This window comes from Phalaenopsis equestris, unplaced genomic scaffold, assembly GCF_001263595.1.
Source record: "Phalaenopsis equestris unplaced genomic scaffold, ASM126359v1 Scaffold000022, whole genome shotgun sequence".
NCBI classification, from domain to species: Eukaryota; Viridiplantae; Streptophyta; class Magnoliopsida; order Asparagales; family Orchidaceae; genus Phalaenopsis; species Phalaenopsis equestris.
In genome coordinates this window covers 28,615-49,835 of record NW_018164464.1, presented here as the reverse complement: position 1 = coordinate 49,835, position 21,221 = coordinate 28,615, and the positions used below count along the sequence as shown (strand labels likewise).

General features: G+C 33.0%; 2 protein-coding genes across 2 annotated transcripts in view; both read right to left on the bottom strand.

Moving 5' to 3' along the window:
* Nucleotides 1–1,570: 1,570 nt before the first annotated feature.
* On the bottom strand, nucleotides 1,571–17,961 carry LOC110018418 (G patch domain-containing protein 8). Its single transcript, XM_020715726.1, has 8 exons — nucleotides 17,789–17,961; nucleotides 12,195–12,287; nucleotides 11,635–11,830; nucleotides 9,796–9,950; nucleotides 9,454–9,597; nucleotides 7,018–7,124; nucleotides 6,784–6,931; nucleotides 1,571–1,890 (listed from the first exon to the last, which is right to left on the bottom strand). Exons 2-8 carry the CDS (start codon nucleotides 12,276–12,278, stop codon nucleotides 1,810–1,812), a joined length of 915 nt encoding a protein of 304 aa, XP_020571385.1. The 5' UTR covers nucleotides 12,279–12,287; nucleotides 17,789–17,961; the 3' UTR covers nucleotides 1,571–1,809.
* Nucleotides 17,962–20,173: 2,212 nt separating this feature from the next.
* The window catches only part of LOC110018409 (NAC domain-containing protein 10-like), a 1,681-nt gene continuing 633 nt past the window's right edge, over nucleotides 20,174–21,221 (bottom strand). Inside the window, exon 2 of the mRNA XM_020715718.1 lies at nucleotides 20,174–20,443. Coding sequence (XP_020571377.1) covers nucleotides 20,174–20,443 — 270 coding nt within the window. The remainder of the gene's footprint in view (nucleotides 20,444–21,221) is intronic.

Sequence of the window (21,221 nt, the reverse complement as noted above, 5' to 3'; positions counted from 1 at the left end):
TCAGTTCTTCGGCGATCCTCAAAACTATCAAAATACTTAAAGTCAAAACGATGTTGAGGATTGACCTATACCACATCTTCATTTATAAGCTATCCCACACACACGTCACGATCTTTTTATCAGGACACTATTGACAAATTTGTATTATACTGGTTGTATTTAAATATTTTCTCAAATAGGTACAAAAGGATCGACACTTCTTCAAGCTATTTTCGAGAGCATTCTGCGTCATGACTCTCACAAAATCTTTCTGGCCCCCTCTTCTCATTAGACTATCTCCTTCACTCTATTAGAGGAGAATCAGAAATAGAAAAATAAATTAGACCTGAAGAACACATCAAACATATTCGTCCACTTTCAGACAAAGCTCTCCCAAGTTGTATGTGCTCACAAATAACACAAAACCCGACGTCCTGAAAAGATAGAACAAAGACGATGATCATGATATAATCATTAATTATTAAACATTTCCATCATTATCATCTTATTATTTGATTGTGATTTAATTAAAATTTAAAGATGAACAACAAACTACACAGTGTATGAGTTGAGAAATTAGAATTCAGTTCATAAGCTTTGTTTAAAAAAAATACATTAGTTTAAGGAAATTAATTATTAAATACATAGTTCAATTTTCATTAAAAATTAATTTTTAATTAGTTTTAGCCATAATTAATTCATTTAACTTCTGAAACAATTGATACACAACATTATTCATTTTTATTATTTTCTAATCAAGCACATCAATATATATGATATATGCCAGAGCACATATCATGTATCACATAAGTCAAATATTATTCATTTCAAACAGCTCGTGTTCGGTTCATCAATGAGTTCGTGTTCGGTTCGTTCGATAAGTAAACGAGATGAACGTGAATAAATTTTTTCGTTCGGTTAGTTAAAAAAACCAAACATGAATAAGGGGAGTGAAATCTCACATATTGCCTCTAAATCTGAATTTTTTTTATGGATGTGACATGATATTCTGGTTTTATTATGAGCTTTGTTTCGAATATTTTGCATTTGAACTGTGATTCATACAGGTTTAAGCATTAATTTCATATATCTTTAAGCTTTTGAAAGATTTAAAACAATTCAAACAATTCAAGCAATACAAACATATTTGTAAGATTTCAAAGAATTCAAATAATTCAAACAATTTGAAGAATTTAAAACTTTCAAACTTTCCAAAGATATTTCAAACAAATCAAACCGAACACGAACAATAATTTTATGAAAAATTTCAAACACGAGCCTATTTTAAACACTTGTAATTTCAAACGAATCGAACACGAACACGAGCTCTGCTCGTTCGTGTTCGGCTCGTTTACCCCCCTAATTATAGCTTTAAATAACATAATATATCAATGCACCACAATAGTCTTTGCTGAGTTATCTCATGATAAATTATGATTATATCAAGATTATGTTAAAAATGGCAAAAAACTTTAACATAAGCTGCATCGCATGTAAATACAAAAAAACATAGAATAAGGTGGTAAAGATTTGGGTGGGGTGGTATAAATATAAAAACCAAAGTTCAGGTTTTAGACATGTAAATACATAGAAATTGGGTGGGTATGTATGTAAATGCCCATTTTTTAAAAATAAACCATATTTTCTCATACATGTTTGATATTATCAATGCAATCAAAATGTTACATGAGAAAACTATAAAATTTAGGTAATAAAAGATATAAATATATAACAAACAACAAGGTATTTGTGTAAATCCCCCAATTACATTTTAGGAAGAATCTTCAGCCAATTGGTCGTAGATCTTTTCAGAAAGCTGCAGTATATAAATCAAGATTCATCATCACTATCATTGCCAAACACTGATGTAACCTTTACGCCTATCTTTGCTTTCTTAGCTGCGGCAGAGTTCTGGAAGAAAGTCAATTGAAACAAAAATAGTTTAATCAAAACTGTAAATTTTAGAGAAAAACTCTCTCTAACAATGCAGTTTACATAAGAAAATTAACATGAAAATAAAATATTTATACATTAAACTGAAAAATAAGGGAAGAAAAAAAACCAAGCAAGCTTTTGAAGGTGTTAGTTATCTACAGTGGAGAGTGTAATAAGCGCAAGATATAAGAAAAGAATAAGCATTTTTCCAAGGGGAAATACATAAATAGCACTTGAAACATTGCAATTTATAAAACTCACAGCCCCTTGCAAGGAGGTTCTAATTGCAATTAGAGGGTTGTATCTCAAATCCAAAAATTACATATAACACCTAATCAATATGCAATATGTGAAAGCAAAACAACAACCACCAACAGACAAAATCAACGTCCTCATGGAAACTCCCAACTCACGAGCCCGACCGCCCGCCCGCTCCAACCTAACAACATGAAATGGTTATATAGAGCCTCCAATTCAAAGTTGTCTTTTTTAACATTTGATTCGAGTAATCAAAAAATTAAAGAGCTTATGAAAATAAGAATCAAAGGCCAATTATCTCATTCAAAATACCAAATAGCCATGCACATAGATAGATACAAATCAATCAAGTAATGAGTAACCACAAAAAAATGTATCATGCTACTGGAGCTAATCAAATTAAAATTGTGAATGAATTTGATAGATAGTTAATAACGAAAAGAAAAGAAGAAACTTTGCTCTCTTTCCCTCTATACAAATTCCCAAATTTGTTCTTAAAATTATTACCTATTGATTTCAAAAGCAACATCAAACTATTCATTATCATCTATCACATGCCTATTGATGTAGCAGTTCATCAAGCAACAATAGCAACAATCCTTTATCCCACTAAGTGGGATCAATTACATTAGTCATTTTTCCCCATTGTGTCATATTAAGTTACACGATGATTTAAAGAATACATGTGATTTTTTTGACAAATTTTATACTGGTTGTCGACTATCTAATGCAAGCCTCCACTTTTGGCATCTGGGGCTTAGGACCCGACAATGATAGTTAACAGTTCATAAAGTATGCACCAAAAATGCAACAGAAAAATGACAATCTATAAAAGCTCCCATAAGAGCGAGAGACAGATACATAAACCACACTCCCAAAATTGTTTCCAACTTAACCACCTACTGATTTCAAATGTAGCATCGAACATTTCATTTTTATTTCAACATTTTTCAATATAATCTAATCACTCATCAAGTATGTACTATGGAAACCCTTGGAGAAATTCACATTTGTAATTTCCCAATAAAAACTATATATTATGTTCTAGAATGAACAACTCATGCTTTAAACTAAAATCACTAGCAAGATAACTTGCAACAAAAATTACAAATATCTCATGAGATCAAACCCTTGATCGCGAAACTTATAATGATTCGGCGAATCATCAAATGATCTTAAGAATGCATGAAATTGTGTACGATACTAGTTTTTGAGATGCACAAATAGAATGGTGGCCTTGATCTTCTTATTTATGAGGCCCCTAACAAAGAAAACAAAGAAATTTAGATGAGGAGAGAATGCTTAATTTGTTCCTAAGAGGAAAGAAACCACCACACAAAAGACTATATAATATGTGCCACGAAAGTCTCAGGCACATAAGCATTTGCAAATAAAAAACTACAGCATTTATGCTAAGGTAGAGAATATCGAAATAGAGGCGGAGCAAATGATCATAAACTATCGCACGAAGAGAAACCACCACACAAAGAGCGGACCAAATGATCCAAACAAGGCTGAAAAGCAGAGAGAGGAGAGGGAGAGGAGAATTCACAGCAACAATTAATCCAAACAAGCGAGAGAGAAAGAGGTAGAATTATATCCGTAAGAATTGCGAGAGAGAGAGAGAGAGAGAGAGAGGGAGAGAGGGGGGTTAGGACAAGAATCACGAGAGAGGCAGCCCCGTAAGGATCGCGAGAGAAAGGGATGTTATGGCAAGACTCGCGAGAGAGAGAAAGGCTGTGGGGTAACGCGAGGGAAGCCCCGTCACAACATAATGAAGGAACGCGAGCCGCAGGGTCGAACCCGCGGCTGTGTTTTCTCTCGATTAATCCAAAGAAGTAGCTACACCACACTTTCCAAATGACAGACCCAGCGTTTCAAAGTCACGCTGCAGCAAATAATCCGCCCCAAACGGGCTCTTAGGGCATCATTAACACCTAAATTAGAAGCCAACAAAATAGATGGAGAATTTATAATGCTAACACAAGTGGTTAAGTATTTATATTTCACACAAATCCTCTACATCAATTCAATTCATAGTATATTTGGTATATTCCATTTCCTTCGAGATCATTCCACATTAATTGTATCTACCCATCATATTGATGAACTTATACGCTCTGCATGTTTAGATCACATTTGTTTATTTTTTATATTGTTATTGTGAAGCGCTTGCATATGATTTGTGAACTAGAACCCATAACCCATACTTGCTAGCACTTTCACCCTTTTTCCTCTTCTCATGTTGCCACCTCATTTTTTAATGGGAAATTGACTCTCTGATCATCAATCATGAAAAATTGTAATTATTTATAATTATTAGTTTGCTAATCAATCCATGGATTGTTATAATTATTTTATTGTCATTATTCTCTGATTTTGTATGTTTGCAATTAATTCCTAGGATTATATAAATAAGGCACAAATGTTTGAATGAAATGCATAATCAATTCTCTTCAATTATTGTCATGGTATTAAGAATAAGGTTTTCTCTTCCTCTTAGTTCCATTACTGCAACCGATATCATTATATTGTCATGACCCTATGGCCTTCATTATTGCTCTCTTCATTTTCCCTTATTCTTCTATAATTACAACATTCATCACTACATTGTCACAAATATTCCATGTTGTTTCAGCCTTCATCAATTGCATTGCTGCAAATTAGTACCATTACTTTTTTTTTCTCCTTTAAAAATACCAACCAATGGTGACCGCTTAAGAAAATTTCTTCATTCTACTATTATTTTTAGTAAATTATTTCTCTCTCCAATTAGATTTATGTTACATCTCTTAATTCCTCACAAATTTAGAAATATCCTCACAAATTAGCTTTTTCTCCTAAACTGCCATTCCTTACTCATTCCAACTAACTAATCTATTCCAAAAACCAGCCAGTACAGCCTAAATTGAGCCTATGCCAGAACCACGTTCTGCCAAGTCATTACAGGTTTACTAAAAAAGGAAGACATCTCAGTCCATGCAAGTCCAATTAACCAAATTGATTCTTATAAAAAAAAAAGGTAAAAGAACTTACACTAAATATCCTTTTCATTTATTTTTATAACACAAAAAGCTCTCCTAATGATCAATCCTTCCTTACTAGCACACATACTATTTTTATACCTAAAATAGTCTATGGGGCCTTAAATGATATGAATTGGAATGATGCTATGAGACAATAAATGAAAGCCCTTCAAAAAAAAATATGAGAATCAGCAAAGTTATTACAAGAAAAAAAATCAGTAAAATTTAAATGGGCCTTTACCTATAAAATATAAATTCAAAGGTGCAATAAAACCGTACAAATCATACTAATGGCTATATGCAACATTCGAATATATAAGATATATTATCTTAAAATTTTTCTATGGTTTCCAAAATAAATATAGCTAGAGTTATTTTACCTTTGGCATCTAACAAAAGCTTGAAGATAAAAGAATAATGTCATTTTATATGATGATCTAGAAGAAGTATATATGGAGATCTAATTGAAATTTAGTATAAATATTGAACAGAAGGTTCATAAGCTTAAAAAGCCATTATATGGTTAAAGTCATCTCAGTGGGCATGGTTTGGAAAGTTCGCCAAGGTAAAACTAATAATGGGATACAAATAAAATGAAAAAAACACATGATTTCAAGGTGTCTCTGTACTACTAATTTAAGTTGATGAAATTATAATGACAAGTAATGTCTTCAATGAAACAAAGAATTTAAGGAAAAAATTGCTCGGAGAATTCAAAGTCAAAGAATTAGGCAAGCTAAAATAATTGTGGGGCATTGAAGTTGCAAAATTTCAACATGAATTTTTCATATAGAAATAAATAACGGGCATAATAAAAAAATGAGTATACTAAAATGCAAACCCATTAAAAGCCCAATGAAATTTTATTATAAACTAGAACATGCTCTAGAGAACATGACAGCAAGAAAAAATCTTCTATCAAAGACTAATAGGAAGACTTATTTACTTATCATATATTAAACCTAACGTTACTTGCATTATTGGTGTCTTGAGTTAATTCATGCATAATCATAAATAATCACACCTTATGAGAAGATACAAGATTCTATAATATTTGAAAGGGACCCAAACAAAAGAATTATATTCAAAAAAGGAAAAGAATTTGACTCTTAAAGCATAAAGTAACATAGATTATGTGGGTTATATGATAGATCAGAGTCGATTTTAAGGTTTTGGACGTTTTTAAGAGGCCATCTCATGACTTGGAAAAAGTAAAACATAAAATATAATATTGAAATCTAATGAAGAAGCCTAAGTTATATCTATGTCTTAGGGAATCTGTGAATTGTTATTAACTAAAAATTATCATGAAAGATTTAAAGGATGAACGAAAAGATCTCATGCGACTTTGATATGATAATATGTCAACCATCAAGATACATAATCCCCTACACCATAATCATATAAAAAACAGTTTATAAAGGCGTGAGATATGTAGATACATTAAAATTTGGTGCCATGTACGTAAATGTAACAACCCCCAACCAACGCCGCAACACCCCCCCCACAAACCCCAAAACCCCAAAACCCCAAAACGCCAAATAAAAAAGATAGTAGAGGCATAATAAAGAAGAGCCTTAATAACCTTAGTAGAACCGAGCTTTGAGGTGAACCCAAACTTCAAAGTCTGTCGTTGATCATTAACAGGAAAAGCACTTTCTCCCTTGCTTGATTCTTTTGAGACCTCACTCTGTTCTTGAAGCTGCCCATGCTGTCTTCTGTGAGCATCTGCCCTGCAGCGGTTAAATTTATGTTAGAATGAACATTTGTGCATCACATATGTAAAATAGATGTAAACAAGCCGAAAACGCAAACATACATTTGCGCAGCAAACTTGGCCAGCTCTTTTTCTTGGCGCAATTGCTCCTTTTTCTGCCTATCATCACGACTGCTGCCGGCATGCATTTCTCTCATTTCCTTAAACCGCTGTGATAAAAGACAAAAGTATGAAAAATGGAAAATAATGGGTTCGATTGCATAAGTGTGAATTGCTTCTTGCTCTTCTCAAAAGGATAATTTAATTTGTACAACGGTACAAGAATACATTGGAAAAAAAATTTAACTTCTAAATGATAAAAAATGGCAGCTCTTTTTTGCATGTTGGAGGGATCATCACAAGCAAGTAGATGAAATGGTCAAGTTGACGGCTGTCTTTTTTGTAATTTTAAAAATTCATTAAATCTCTTTTTCCCACTCATGTCCCCACGAAAAATGTGACAAAAATCAGGTGGCAGAGAAGTTTGTGTTTGCCTATAAATACGAAACCTTATATTTTGGGGGGCATGGCATTTGCTTGCATGGCACCCAATTCCTATGTATTTACATATCTAACACCTAAACTTTGTTTTTTACATCTATAACACCCAAATCTTTCATATTACATCAAAAATACCACTTTTTTAACATTTAAAAATTAAAGTACATTTTTTATGCATAGGAAAGAAGGTATGCATGTCAAAATTGAAGTTTAGGTTTTTAGATATGTAAATACGTAGGAATTGAAAGGTATGTATGTATATCATCCTCTTTCTTGCTTTCTTTTATTTTTTTTAGGTTAGATTTCAGATTTGCAGCTTTCACTCTTATTTTCTTGTTAATTTGAATATTTCTGAGAATGAATAACAGTCTTCTTAACTACATTGGCTAGCTGCAGGAGAGGCTCTTAATTCATTAGTCGTAGATTGGTTCTCTCTTTAGTTTTTTTTTTTTTTTTCTATTCTTTTTTCTTTTCTTGGATTAGGTGCATTAGGATTCCTTTAATTAAGCCTTTTGCATTAGGATTCCTTTAATAAAGCCTTTTGAATTAGGATTCCTTTACTTAAGCCTTACTTTAGTTTAGTCTTCTGACAGTGCAATATTTTTTTTTGGGCATTTACATACATACCCCCGAAGTCCTATGTATTTACATATTTAACATCAAAACATCATCCTTTACACTTATTTACATGCATACCACCCAAGTCCTATGTATTTACATATTTAACATCAAAGCATCATCCTTTACACTTACACCACTCAAATCATTCATATCACATAAAAAATATCACAAGATTAACCTTTAAAAACTGAGACGACTCAAATCATTCATATCACATCAAAAATATCACCAGATTAACTTTTAAAAATTGAGACAAACTGAGACGCCCCTTTTTCAGCATGGGTAAATTGGCATGTATGTAAAAGTTGAAGGTTAGATGTTAGATATGTAAATACATTGGTACTGAGTGGCATGTATGTAATAAATCTTCGTATTTTTTTTTACTCTTTATATTCTTATTGGCATTATTTCGATATCTATGGTCCCAAGCACCTCTCAAAAACTGAGGTGTTCATACCAATAAACTCCTGTAATTTTCTAGGTTATTGGTTGAAGGAATCAGCAAATTCCAATGAACTGTATTAAAAAATAAAGGAAAAAAATGAATTTTTTCAAGGGGTGATCGGATGTGTTATGGAGCGATGAGATGTCCAGGATTGATTACGACTGATGTAATAATATTTGATTATTTGATATAAGTTATAGATTGAATAAATACAATTTATGTTGTGCTCCGATTGTCGGTGTGAATCACCACTGGCAGAATGTTATCTTTGGTGTTGGTTTAGGTGTGAGACATGTAAATAAGCCGTTTCAATGCATAGGTTTAAAGCGCCAAAATACTATGTATGTAAATATGAAAGTTTAGGCGTGACATATGTAAATACATAAGAATTGTGTAAATACAAAAAAAAGAGAGAAATTTATATACATAGTAGGCACCTCTCAAATTTACATAAACTGTGGTGTTTATACTGGGCTTTAGTTTTACCATTATATAAACTCCTGTAATTTTCTAGGATATTAGTGGAAGGGATCCAGAAATTCCGATGAAAAGTATTAAAAAATAGGGAAATAGACATAAATACCACACAATTCCTATGTATTTACATATCTAACACCCAAAGTATGAAATTTACATTTACAACACCTCGATGATAGAAAATTATGCATGAAAAGGTGTATTTCATTTTCGAAAAGATAGCGATGCTAGTACGTTTCATGTGATGTTAAAGATGAGTGGTATGCAAGTAAATATGAATGCTTAGGTGTTAGATATCTAAATACATGAGACTTATTTGATTTGTATATAAATGGCCCTTAAAATTATAGAGAAAAAATGATTTTCTTTTGTTTTTAATTAGAAGCCCTTCTCAATCAAACAAAAAAGGAAATTAAAAAAAAATCACTTTCCTCAAATAAGACAAGCATTCAAACCTTTCTATGGTTGTGGTCATAAGAACTCAAATGTGCTTCAAATTCCACAGCCAACTTATATTGCTTGCAGCAGAGACTGCAAAAAAACACCTTCTTTATTTCCTTCACCTCAGTTTGGATCTTCTGTCCGCGCTCTGCTATAACCTGGATTTTCATCAATTTGCACGAACGAGGCAGTAGAGGCCACCAGATAATAAAAATTGCACGAAAATCTCAAGACCCTTGAAACTTTGATATTCTCTCATACAACATTCCCTACTACTCGACGTAAGCTTCAAAAGTCAAGCCATAACATCGATCCAGATAAGTAAATTATGATGACATTGTTCTTCGAAGACGTACCTCTCGCTTCTTAGCGAGCTCCTCGGTCTCGTCGAGTTCAACTTCGAGTTTTCTCCTCTGGACATTCTCTTCAGCGGTAAAAAAGTCATCTTGTTCTTGCTTTCCCACACCTAATTTTGGATCCCGGATGCCCGCTTTTATGGGTTCAACTATGCCTACAATCCACATGAAATGGGTATAATCAATCAAATAGATTATATCATTATAGCGCATAAAAAGTTGGAGGATTTGCATACATGAAACTCAATTCTCATGTACTCACATATATCTAACATCCAAACTTCAATTTTTACATATATTCCACCTAACATGAGAAGGTGTATTTTACTTTGTAAATGTTAAAATAGTGGTATTTTTTATGCGGTATAAAATATTTGGGTGGTATAAATGTAAAAAGTGAAGCATAGGTGTTAGATATATAAACACATAAGAATTGAGTGGTATGTATGTAAAGTGCCCTAAAAAGTTTAAGCATATTGATCCAATAATGTGTATGAGAAAGCATCTACAAGGTGGAAAACAAATAAGCAAAACACATAAATAAATGAGTTTTAAATGAGTCTTAAATTTATCTTTGCCAATTGCACAAATAATGATCAAGGATGTTAAACCCAGACTGACTCGAAAGTTTAAATGGGTGGTGTAATAAATATTAAAATTATTTTAATTTGATTTAAATGATATAAAAATGATATAATAAAAATATTTTACTAATTCAATGTATAACATTCTAATTTAGGATGCTTAACTTTTAAATATTTTGAATACGATTTAAAATTAAAATTTGGGGATATGATATTTTAAACATTTTCTCAACTTTTAAATATAAATTTTTTATTTCCAATAATCGGATCAAAATCAGAAGACCAAAATTGCTAATTATTAAATCTGAACGGTTCATAAAAAATTGGTCCGGTCAACCGGTTCTGTAGCTTAATCACCAGTTTTTTACGGTGCTGGCCAATTCTTTATAGAAACGATTTTATCCTAAACCAAATAGCTAGATGCCCGATTCACAGTTGAACCAGTCGAACTAGCAAGTCGAGTCTAATTTTTAAAATGTTGATAATGATGATGATGCCTTTCAATGCATTGCAAAAATATGCACTAGATGGATGATTCACAAAAACCGTGGTGATACGTCATTTCATAAAGTTGGCAAAATCTCTACCCAAAGCAACCAAACAAATTACAAAACGAAATAGAATCACTTTGGATGAAAATATAATGATATCAAAATAATCTGCTATATTACAATCCACTCATGTAGTGAAAAACTTTCAATGAAATAGATGCAGATATGACTATCCAAAAAGAATATTAATAATTCCATTTTCAACAAAAAATAGTAGCTCAACGCATTCAACACTGGTCAAAAGAAAAGAAGCTTAAATTCCTAGATTAAAATATTTTATTTAATAAAGCAGCTTAATCTATATATTCAGTACATTATAAAGTTAATTAAGATGATTATGACTTCTAGTACATTGCAAGAATATGTACAGCAACGAAATAATGCATAAACGCCATGGTGAGATGTCATCTAATAACGTTTACAAAAGCTCTAACCAAAGGAATTTAGCAAATTATAACATCAAATAGAATTGTAATGGAGAAACTAAACAAAAATTTTAAAATAGAATATTATTGCACTCAAATCTTTAACATCACATAAAAAATAGCACTATTACCACTTTTTAAAAGTGAAATACAATCTTTCATGCATATGTTTGAAGCACCAAAATGTAATGTATGTAAATATGAAAGTTTAGGTGTGAGATATGTAAATATATAAGAATTGTGTGCTGCATATGCATATTTTCCCAAAAATTAGCACACCTTGCTCATCTTTGCCAAGGCCCTTCCCTTTCCATCCCATCTTCTGTAGAAGCCTATAACCAACATTCGAGGAAGTGAGCTTTGTATCCAGAGACGCTTGCTCGAGGTCCTCTAAGTTAAGGTTCTCCACAGGTCTGTGATTGATCGGCAAACGAAAATCTTCAGCAGAGTCTTTGGTGAGGAAATCCAGATTTGCCTATATTCAGAATTGAGAATCAGGCTGAATTCTTTAACAATATAAATATGGAAGATTTACATATACATACATACCACTCGTTACATACATACCACTCGATTCTTATGTATTTACATTTCTAGCACCTATACTTCAATTTTTACAAACACGTCAGCTTATACGTGAATAAAAATTTGTATTTCACTTTTTAAAAGTTAAAAGTTAAAAGGGTGGTATTTTTTTATGTGATATGAAATATTTAGGTGATATAAATGTCAAAGGAAAATTTTAGGTGTTAGATATGTAAATACATAGGAATTAGGTGGCTTGTATGTAAATGCCCCAAATATGGACACTTGAAGTAACTGAAAGCATAAGATAATACCTCTGCTAAAGGAACATTTAACAGATCCCGTTCTCTTCGCAGATTGTACGGATCTCTTGTTTGCTTAAATCTTTGACCATCCATTCAGATAAACTAAACAAGATTTCCAAACATAAAGAACCAAAAAGAATATATTAGAGTTCGACCTAAGCAAGAAAGCAACAAAAAAGTGACAGTTATCCCCTTAATATTCATATATCTAACACCTAAAACCCCAAAAAATTCATCCTTTCAAAAAAAAAAAAAAAAAAACACCTAAAATTTCATATTTACATACTAAGTACTTCGGTGCTGTAAATCTATGCAGGAAAATATATATTTCACTTTTAAAAAGTATTTGCAGTGTTATTTTTTATGTGATAGTAGAGATTTGAGTGCTATGTGTGTAAATATTAAAGTTTAGGTGTGAGATATGTAAATACATAAGAATTGTGTGCTATGTATGTAAATGCCCCAAAAAACAAACTAGAAGATGGAAACTATTAACTGCAAGAAACCCAATTAAAAGCTACCTTGACTTCGAAAATGAAAGGGGCATTTACAAAAATACCACCTAACTCCTATGTATTTACATCTCTAACACCAAAACTTTGCTTTTTTACATTTATACCATTCAGATCATTCATATCACATCAAAAAAACCATCATTTTAACTTTTAAATAGTGAAATAAACTTTTTCATACATAGATAAAGTGTTTTGTATGTAAAAAATTAGATTTGGTTTTAGATATATAGACAGTAGAAAAGTTTTACATCATAAAAGGCCCATAAAACCATGAGCCATAATCATAAGAACGGAAAATTCAAACCGAAGTGTCAAGCACAGGAAGGGATCAGTAAACAATGTCAATCAGTTATATCATTTGTACATCAAGCTATGGTATGGCTCAACCAACAAAATCTAACTCAAAATTATGTTCAAAGAAAACTAAAAAAGTGATAAAATGTTTTAAAGAAATTCGGCAGGAAATCTATTAAGTGCAGAAAGTAGTCCCTTTTTCCTGTCATATTTACCTTTTCAATATAAAGAATCATCAACACTTAAAATCAAAGTCAAGGCTGTTGAACTTCCTCTTTTATTGATGACATCAGGTAGACAATCATTTATTTGATTTTAAACTCATTCAATCACGTAATAAATCTTCACTCATGGATAATCCTAATGGTATATTACCATATTTTATAAAAAAAACAACAACAACAAATTTTTATCCCACTATGTTGGGTCGGCTACATGAATCATTTTTCTCCATTGTGTCCTATAAAGTGTCATATTTTCATTTAATTCTAAGATATTAAGGTCATTTTTTATATAATATGACCAAGTCTTTTTAGGTCTACCTTTATCTTCCCTAAAGTTGAATCTAAAACATTTACTCTCCTAACTGGATCATCTGATGATCGACATTGAATGTGAGCGAATAATCTAAGACATCTATGTTTAATCTTGTCCGCCACTGGAGCTACACCAACCCTGTCACGGATATATTCATTTCGCATTTTGTCTCTAAGTGTCAAGCCACTCATCCACCCAAGCATTTTCATCTCAGCAACTATTAACTTTGTTTTATGCTTCTCTTTTAAAGGTCAACATTTTGCGCCATAGAGCATTGTAGGTCTAACCACCATCACATAAATGTAACTTTAATTCTAAGCGGTACTTTTCCATCACGCAATAGGCCCGATGCATTCCTTCACTTCAACCAGCCGACTTGAATTCTACTAATAACATCCCCATCTATATCACCATCTCTTTGAACAATATACCTGAGATACTAAAACGTTCACACCTTTTAATGATTTGATCACCCATAGTTACAACCCTTCCATTAGAGCTATTACTACTAAAATAACATTCAATGTATTCAATTTTAGATCCACTCAAACGAAGGCCTTTAGACTCCAATGTAGACCTCCATAATTCAAGTTTTTCCTGAAATTTTTCTCTAGTCATATCGACAAGAATAATAACATCAACGAAAAGCATACACCAAGGTACATCTTCTTGTAAATGTTCAGTAGAAGCATCCATAACTAAAGCAAAACGATATGTTCTTAAAACTGATCCCTAATGTAATCCAACAGAAATATGAAAATACTTGATCAATCCTACTTCTGTTCGAGCACGTAACGGCTCTACTATAGATATATGTAATTACTTGAATATAAGTCATATCAGCACCTTTCTTATCTAGAACTCTCCAAAGGACTTCTCTTGGAACTTTATCGTATGCTTTTTCTAAATCAATAAAAATTATAAGAATCATAAGTAAATCATCTTTACTCTCTGTACACCATATTTTATTTAAGAAAAAAAATCAAAAAAAATTTCATGTGTGCCTCGCTTCTGATTTGGAATTAAAGGCTTTATTTATGCTGATTTGGTACGGCACCGGCCAAAGTTGGTCGTTCTTCATAAAGAATATAGCTTCATAGGTGGTTCCTCCTACAACTTATGCCACATGTAGCATCGAATCTCATTGAAGCGCGTTTATCAAGCTTCTGTAACCATTTTTCATATTCTATCCTTTTTGTTTAGTGAGCATTGCTAGAACATGTAATTTATTTAAAACTCCAATCTACTTAGGACCTGTTTGACATCAATTTTATTTTACATTTTTTTCATTTTTTTATTTTATTTAAAAAACATTTTGTTTAGTACATTTTCTGCATATTTTTGTTTTTTATTTTTAAAAATAAATCAACTTATTTTTAGAAACACTCAAAATAACATGTGTGTGTTTCGACTTTCGAGTGTTTTTAAAAACTGTTATTGCAATCAAATATGTAAAAACAAAAATAAACAAAAATAAAAGTGATCATAATCGGATCTTAGTTTCCATTAATATTCATAGCAATTACTTCAACATTAGACCATATTCAACCATGATGATTTTCAATTTAGAAAATCTATCATTACAATCCAAACAAGAAAAAAGAGGAAGCCATCACATAATGTAAGAAGGGCAGAAGTGGCATGGCTACAATGGCTAAGTGCAACAAAATTTTTAATGTTGACTCTTGCATGGTGTTGTTCAAAGAGAATAATGTATTTCAAAACAAAAAAAACAACCTTATGGTGAGGTATAGGTTTAATTTATTTTTAAGAATCCACATATTTTAAGGCCTTGCATTCAGATTAAAGGGACAATCTTTTCAGAGGGTGACGCATGAGTTTTAAGGTCTTAATAACCATATAAGACTTATGATCACAATTGGAATAACATTGCTTAGCCTCATTAAGTTTTTGATTTTAGTAACCAATGCCTCCTCTCAAAGCATCCAAGCTATCTTAACCACTTTTGAGAGGTCAAGTTGAAGAAGGATAATGAATTTATTCTCATTTTAATAAATTTGAAAGCAATATTGATTCAAGAAGACCAATAACTTGCTCCCTTATTTATGATCATCAATGGATGAATAATCATGTTAAATGTTATAATAAATCATCCGTACAAAATCATAAACAATAAAAACTATAAGCCCCAAACACAAAATTGAGGGTTAGCCCATTCAAAATGACCAAAATTATAGCAAGAAAAAATAGAGACTCAATCAACACAAACAAAAAATCCCATTAGATAAATGTCTTTCATATGCTATTATATTCAAGACCCTACAAAAAGAGTGGAGCGGACAATTAGGAGGAGACTACGAGTTAAAGGTATTTGGTTGCAGGGCATATGCTCGCAATAGGCAAGAAAAGTTAGAACTAAGAGCACTTGATCGATAGGAATATTGTCTTTAATGAGTAACAAAAGACAAATTAAATTCCAACAACCAAAAATTGAAAGTTGAGGTGGAGCAAGCAATCTTTGAAATTCTTAAAACTAATTATCAAGAATCAACAGGGGGAAATTGAAAGAAGTACGATTCAAGCACCACCAAGGTATGGATTAGCAAATCTCATTTCAAATGCATCTATAGTTGGTTTTCTATGAGAATAAGAGCCATGGTCTTATAAGTAGGTAATGAAAAGTTTAAAAAGAAATAAAGAAAATTTAAATGATGACGGTCTCTAAATAAAAAAAGTGTTAGCGCAAATCTCGAGGAGATCCAACAGTCCAAAAGGAATAAAGTGCTACAAAGGAGAGCCCACAAACAGAAGGCTAGGAGGCTCACATATCCAATCGAACGTAGCCGTTCGAGCCAAAGCCAAAGCCAAAGAACTGCCGAGCCAAAAAAAATTACTAAAAGAACGATCACATGATATTGAATACAAACTCATTAGATTAAAGCAATACAAATAAGTATTCAAGCTAACCGCTGAGAGAAAGCCGATTGAATCCATTGGCCTACTTTTCGGTAGAGTCGACTCAAGAAAAGAATCTAGTTCCTGACCATCACCCGTCATCCCATGGACGCCCCTAAGGATTCTCATCAGAAATCAATATTTGACAATACAGTAGAGTCTTATAGTCATCCCACAGACTCTCCTCGTCGAGAAATGAGCTACCTATCGGGCTACGATGATTCGACATCTCCCTGATAACCTAGTCCCCCCCAACAGAAGCTCCTCATTTAGAGATCGAGATTTGACTGTCAGACTAAATCGGTCGATCGATAAAGCCTTGTCGACTGAATTTCTGTATACCCAAAGCTAATCAAACCTAGCTAAGCTGCAATGATGACTCAGCCTAGCCGGCCTGGCTAGCCTTATCGAGCCAACTGAGCAGCTGAGCAATTAGCTCGTGTGTGTAAAATACTTAGAACAATAGATACGAATTCCGCCAAAGTATTGTACCCCCTCCTCTATAAATAGAAAGATCATTTGAAGAGATTGATAAGAGGTGTTATTGTTTGTTACTGTTCACTCCTCTTTCTATCTCTCTCTTTTACATTTTACATTCTATTCTTTTGGGTGTGATTCACAAACAAATCAAAATTCAACACATAAATACAACTCAATTCTTATGGATTACATATCTAACACCTAAACTTCACTTTTTACATATCTGTCACCTTAACTATGCATGAAAAAATGTATCTCATTAAAAGTTAAAATGCTAGTATTTCTCATGTGATGTAAAAGATTTAAGTGGTATATATGTACAAAATAAAGTTTAGGTGGAGATATGTAAATACATAGAAATTGGGCAAATAAATAAATGGCAATAAGAGATAAATGATTAAAATTTCTCTCTTGAATCTTAATAAAAAGGGCCAATTACATACATAGCACCCAAAACATTGCCATTTATTTCGTCATAATAAGCCCAAAACTCAACCTAACCAAAAAGAAAGCAGACTCGTAATCGGCCGCAAATCTGATAAGAAGACGTCAATATTTGAGTCTATACATCCTTCTAGCTCTGATCCCAGGTGCATGCAATTAACAAGAGTCAGCTCTTTCATCATCATCAAATAGATTTCTCTGGATCCCCATAAAACTAGCTAAAAATCTCCTTTTTTCGGATACATCGCGCAAGAATGACAACCTAAGACAGTGTAATCTAGCAAAGAAAACTATCAATTTGACTTGAAAGCGTGCCGTGATCAGATCATAAGAACAAAGTCAAACCCTCTCATTCACCTCTGTCGCATATGGATCCGTGGAGATCAACATAAAAACAAAGCACCATCGAGAACTAACCTCGTGTCTCGGCAAACACAGTGGAGAGAAGGAAGCCGCCACTCGCAACGTCAAAGATAATAGAATCGCTGGCGATCGAAGGTGGTGAGAAAGACGACCTTTGATTTTTTATCAGCGAAGCTCGGCGAGAAGAAGTATTGGAGTGGACAAGCCGACGGCATTGTTTAGGGAGAAATATTCCCTCAGTACTAAGCATTACGGTGCTTAGCCAATATAAATGCGTCACTTGGAAATCTAAAAGACGGACATAATACCTTCTGGTGTTTTGGATATATATACGATAAATTTGACATACAAGCATGCATGCATGCATACACACATACATATATTGAACATCAATTTGACACTCTAAATCATAAACCTTGACACTCTAAATCATAAACCCTAAAAGATGACGGACATTAATTTCACTTTTATGAATTAATGAGAAGCACATTTAAATTGTCATCTTTCTTAAATTATGATTAAATCATGACAAAGAGTTCTTCAAACAATGATCAGGCATATTAGACATGTTTGTTCATGATTTAATAATCAATCGATCATCATTGAGTCATATTCAATAAATTATGGTCGAAGATAGTTCAGTCATAGCATGATCATTTTTCGATTATAAGCATAATATTATTCAAAGATTATTCAATCCTAATTGATTATGATTGGAATTTGATTTAATCATGAAATGATATTTATTTTATCATTGTTTGAAGATGGCTAGAAGATTCAATCATTGATTGATTATTGTTTGAAGTTGTTTCAAATATTATTTGATCATTGTTTGATTATGATATCGTTTATGAAAGTTTTATACGATGTAGTTATTAGAAATTTAATTTACTTGTTTCAGTTATTTTGCTATGTATGTAGATATAAATTCTAATAATGTGAAAGGAGAGGCATTGCATTTCTCTAGTCAAACCTGGAGTTGGGTTATGAACGAAAAATAAGGTATTTAGTTTGGAGCTGTTGATCTCGTTGAAACTACGAATAAATCCTTCTTTTGATCACCTCTTCGTTGATTTTGAGATGTAGTTGTCTATGTCCTTCATTCATCAGTTGTTTGATGAATATGAGAATGAAGGATGCATCATTGCATTCAACATTGAAGAGAAAGTCATCACATTTAATAATAATGATGTTGCCTTAATCAATAGGTTGCAATTTGACAAATTTCCATCCAAGCACAAGTATTAATTAGATGATGAGCAAATGTTGCATGTTCAGAAAAACTACATGGATGGTGATGAAATTGCTCGTGAGAATATTCATCGTATTTAATGAGAATACATATGGAAATGTTTGCTATTATCTAAAATTCAATCGATCATGGTTGGTTTTCTCTCACCAGGGAACTTAATTTATCTTGTGTAAACATTGTGATGGCTTCATAAATCTAGAATTATAATGATATCATACATCCAATTATAATTTATTAGTTGACTCTTTTGCTTAGGTTAGTTGCTTTATAATGCATCACATATTTGTTAAGGTCTTCTACCTTCTTTTCCTATACAAACTTAAATCATGGGTATAAGAAAAAGGCCTCTTCATATTCAATTATGTCAAACATCTCAGTGAGTACAATTATATTTGTCTTGAATAAGAAGGACAACACCCATGAAAATATTTAGCAAGAGGTTTGACACATTATATAACACAATGCACTACATGAAAATTTTGAGCCTATATTTTAATAGTCCTCTTCACCATCCAAGTAATTTTCCCAAGCATGCAACTTTCACTTATCATCTAATTAATACTCATGCATAGACGGAAATGTTTCAAAATGTAGCCAATTGATTAAGCCGACATCATTATTGTTAAATGTGACGATTTGCACTCCAATATTGAATGTAATGGTGCATCCTTCATTCTTACATTCATCAAACATTGATAAACTAGGGACATAAAGAACTACATCTTAAAAGCAACAAAGAAGTGATCAAATGGGGTTTTACATGCATTTTCAACAAGATCATCGGCTCCAAACTATATACCTAATTTTACTATCACAATCGAACTCCACGGGTGACTAGAGAAATGCAATGCCTCTCTTTTGTATGATTAGTTTTGATACCTAAATACATAGCAAAATAACTCAAATAAGTAAAATTCGTAGTTCATAAAAATATGATTCTCGGAGCCCAATACAATATTAATCCAAACTAATCTCATAATCCAAACTAATCTCATTCCCAGTTCATCAAAACCTCAACTTGAATCAAAATCTGCACTGCTCCCATCTGCTCTGAAACTTCTGTGTGGATCGAAGCTCGTTTGCACTCCCTGATTGCGATATTCCTCTCTTCGCTCCTTCACACAAACCTATATTTCTCTGTGTCCTTCGCCAATGAAGAGGGACATGGAGAGGCTAGGGCATAACTTTCAACCGCGAAGTGAAGGAATGCCAAAGAAGGGGGAGCGGCTGAGCTTTCGAATTGCGATGAGGGAGCGGCTTCTTCCGCAAGGGCAGCGGAGTGAATCGTGATGAGGGAACAGTGGAGTGAATCGCGATGAGGGAGCTGCTTCTTTCGTGAGGGGCATCTTCCGTGAGGGCAGCGAGGAGCGGCTTCTTTCGTGAGGGCAGTAGAGTAATACACAACCTTCATACGCGACCAAAACGCCGACCGCAAGCATGAGACCGCGGCTCGCGTCCTTCGCAAAATGAAAACTCTGTTTTTAAATACACATCTTGTACATGTGATCCAAACAACAAGGCAGTGTTTTCACACTTTTAAGCTGCCCCAAACGGGCCCTAAAACTTAACAGACAACAAAAAAGATATATTTGAATCCTACAACCTACATGATCTTAAATCCCTTTTTTTTTATGTTTTGCCTAGTTAATTCTAGAAATATTTCAAAAAAAATTAATTCTAGAATTTAGCAAACCTTGTTGGAAGATGGACCTACGGATTTAGAGAAGTTGCACACGAATATGGCTCAAAGAAAGCACGAGAACGATGAGGGTTATTTTCCACTATGGTTCTGCTAGGAGCGGACGAGAGGATGAAAGCTTCAGCGGTCTCCGTCAGTTATAATCTCGTTGTTGCCTTCTCAGCTAGCTCTAAGCACGAATGTAACACGAGTATTCAGTTACAAAGCCGACGATTTTGGGTGAAACATTGAGAAAGGGAGGCGGAAGATCAAAGGGTTTCAGTGGCTACAAAAGGAGGCGAGGGAGAGGTGAGGTTGTCACGCTCTAACCTCATAATCAATCATTCTAAATGACCGCGAGAGGTGGTGGTCGATCAAATCAGGAAGGCGGTATGAGAGGGGGGAAGAAAAGATGGTAAGATCTCGATGTCTTGAATAAAAAAGGCAACGAACATGGAAGGAAAAGAAATAATCGCATGATAACAGGATGAAAAGATAAGACTTTGGTTCTTATATATACTCTGACATTTGTGGACGAAAATTATTTTGCATAGAGC

Excerpts from the sequence above, each read along its gene's own strand:
- LOC110018418 (XM_020715726.1), bottom strand. The coding sequence starts at position 12,278 with ATGGATGGTCAAAGATTTAAGCAAACAAGAGATCCGTACAATCTGCGA. Across the intron at positions 11,831-12,194 it reads TAAATGTTCCTTTAGCAGAG|GCAAATCTGGATTTCCTCAC; the intron begins GTATTATCTTAT and ends TTCTGAATATAG. Across the intron at positions 9,598-9,795 it reads AGCTCGCTAAGAAGCGAGAG|GTTATAGCAGAGCGCGGACA; the intron begins GTACGTCTTCGA and ends ATGAAAATCCAG.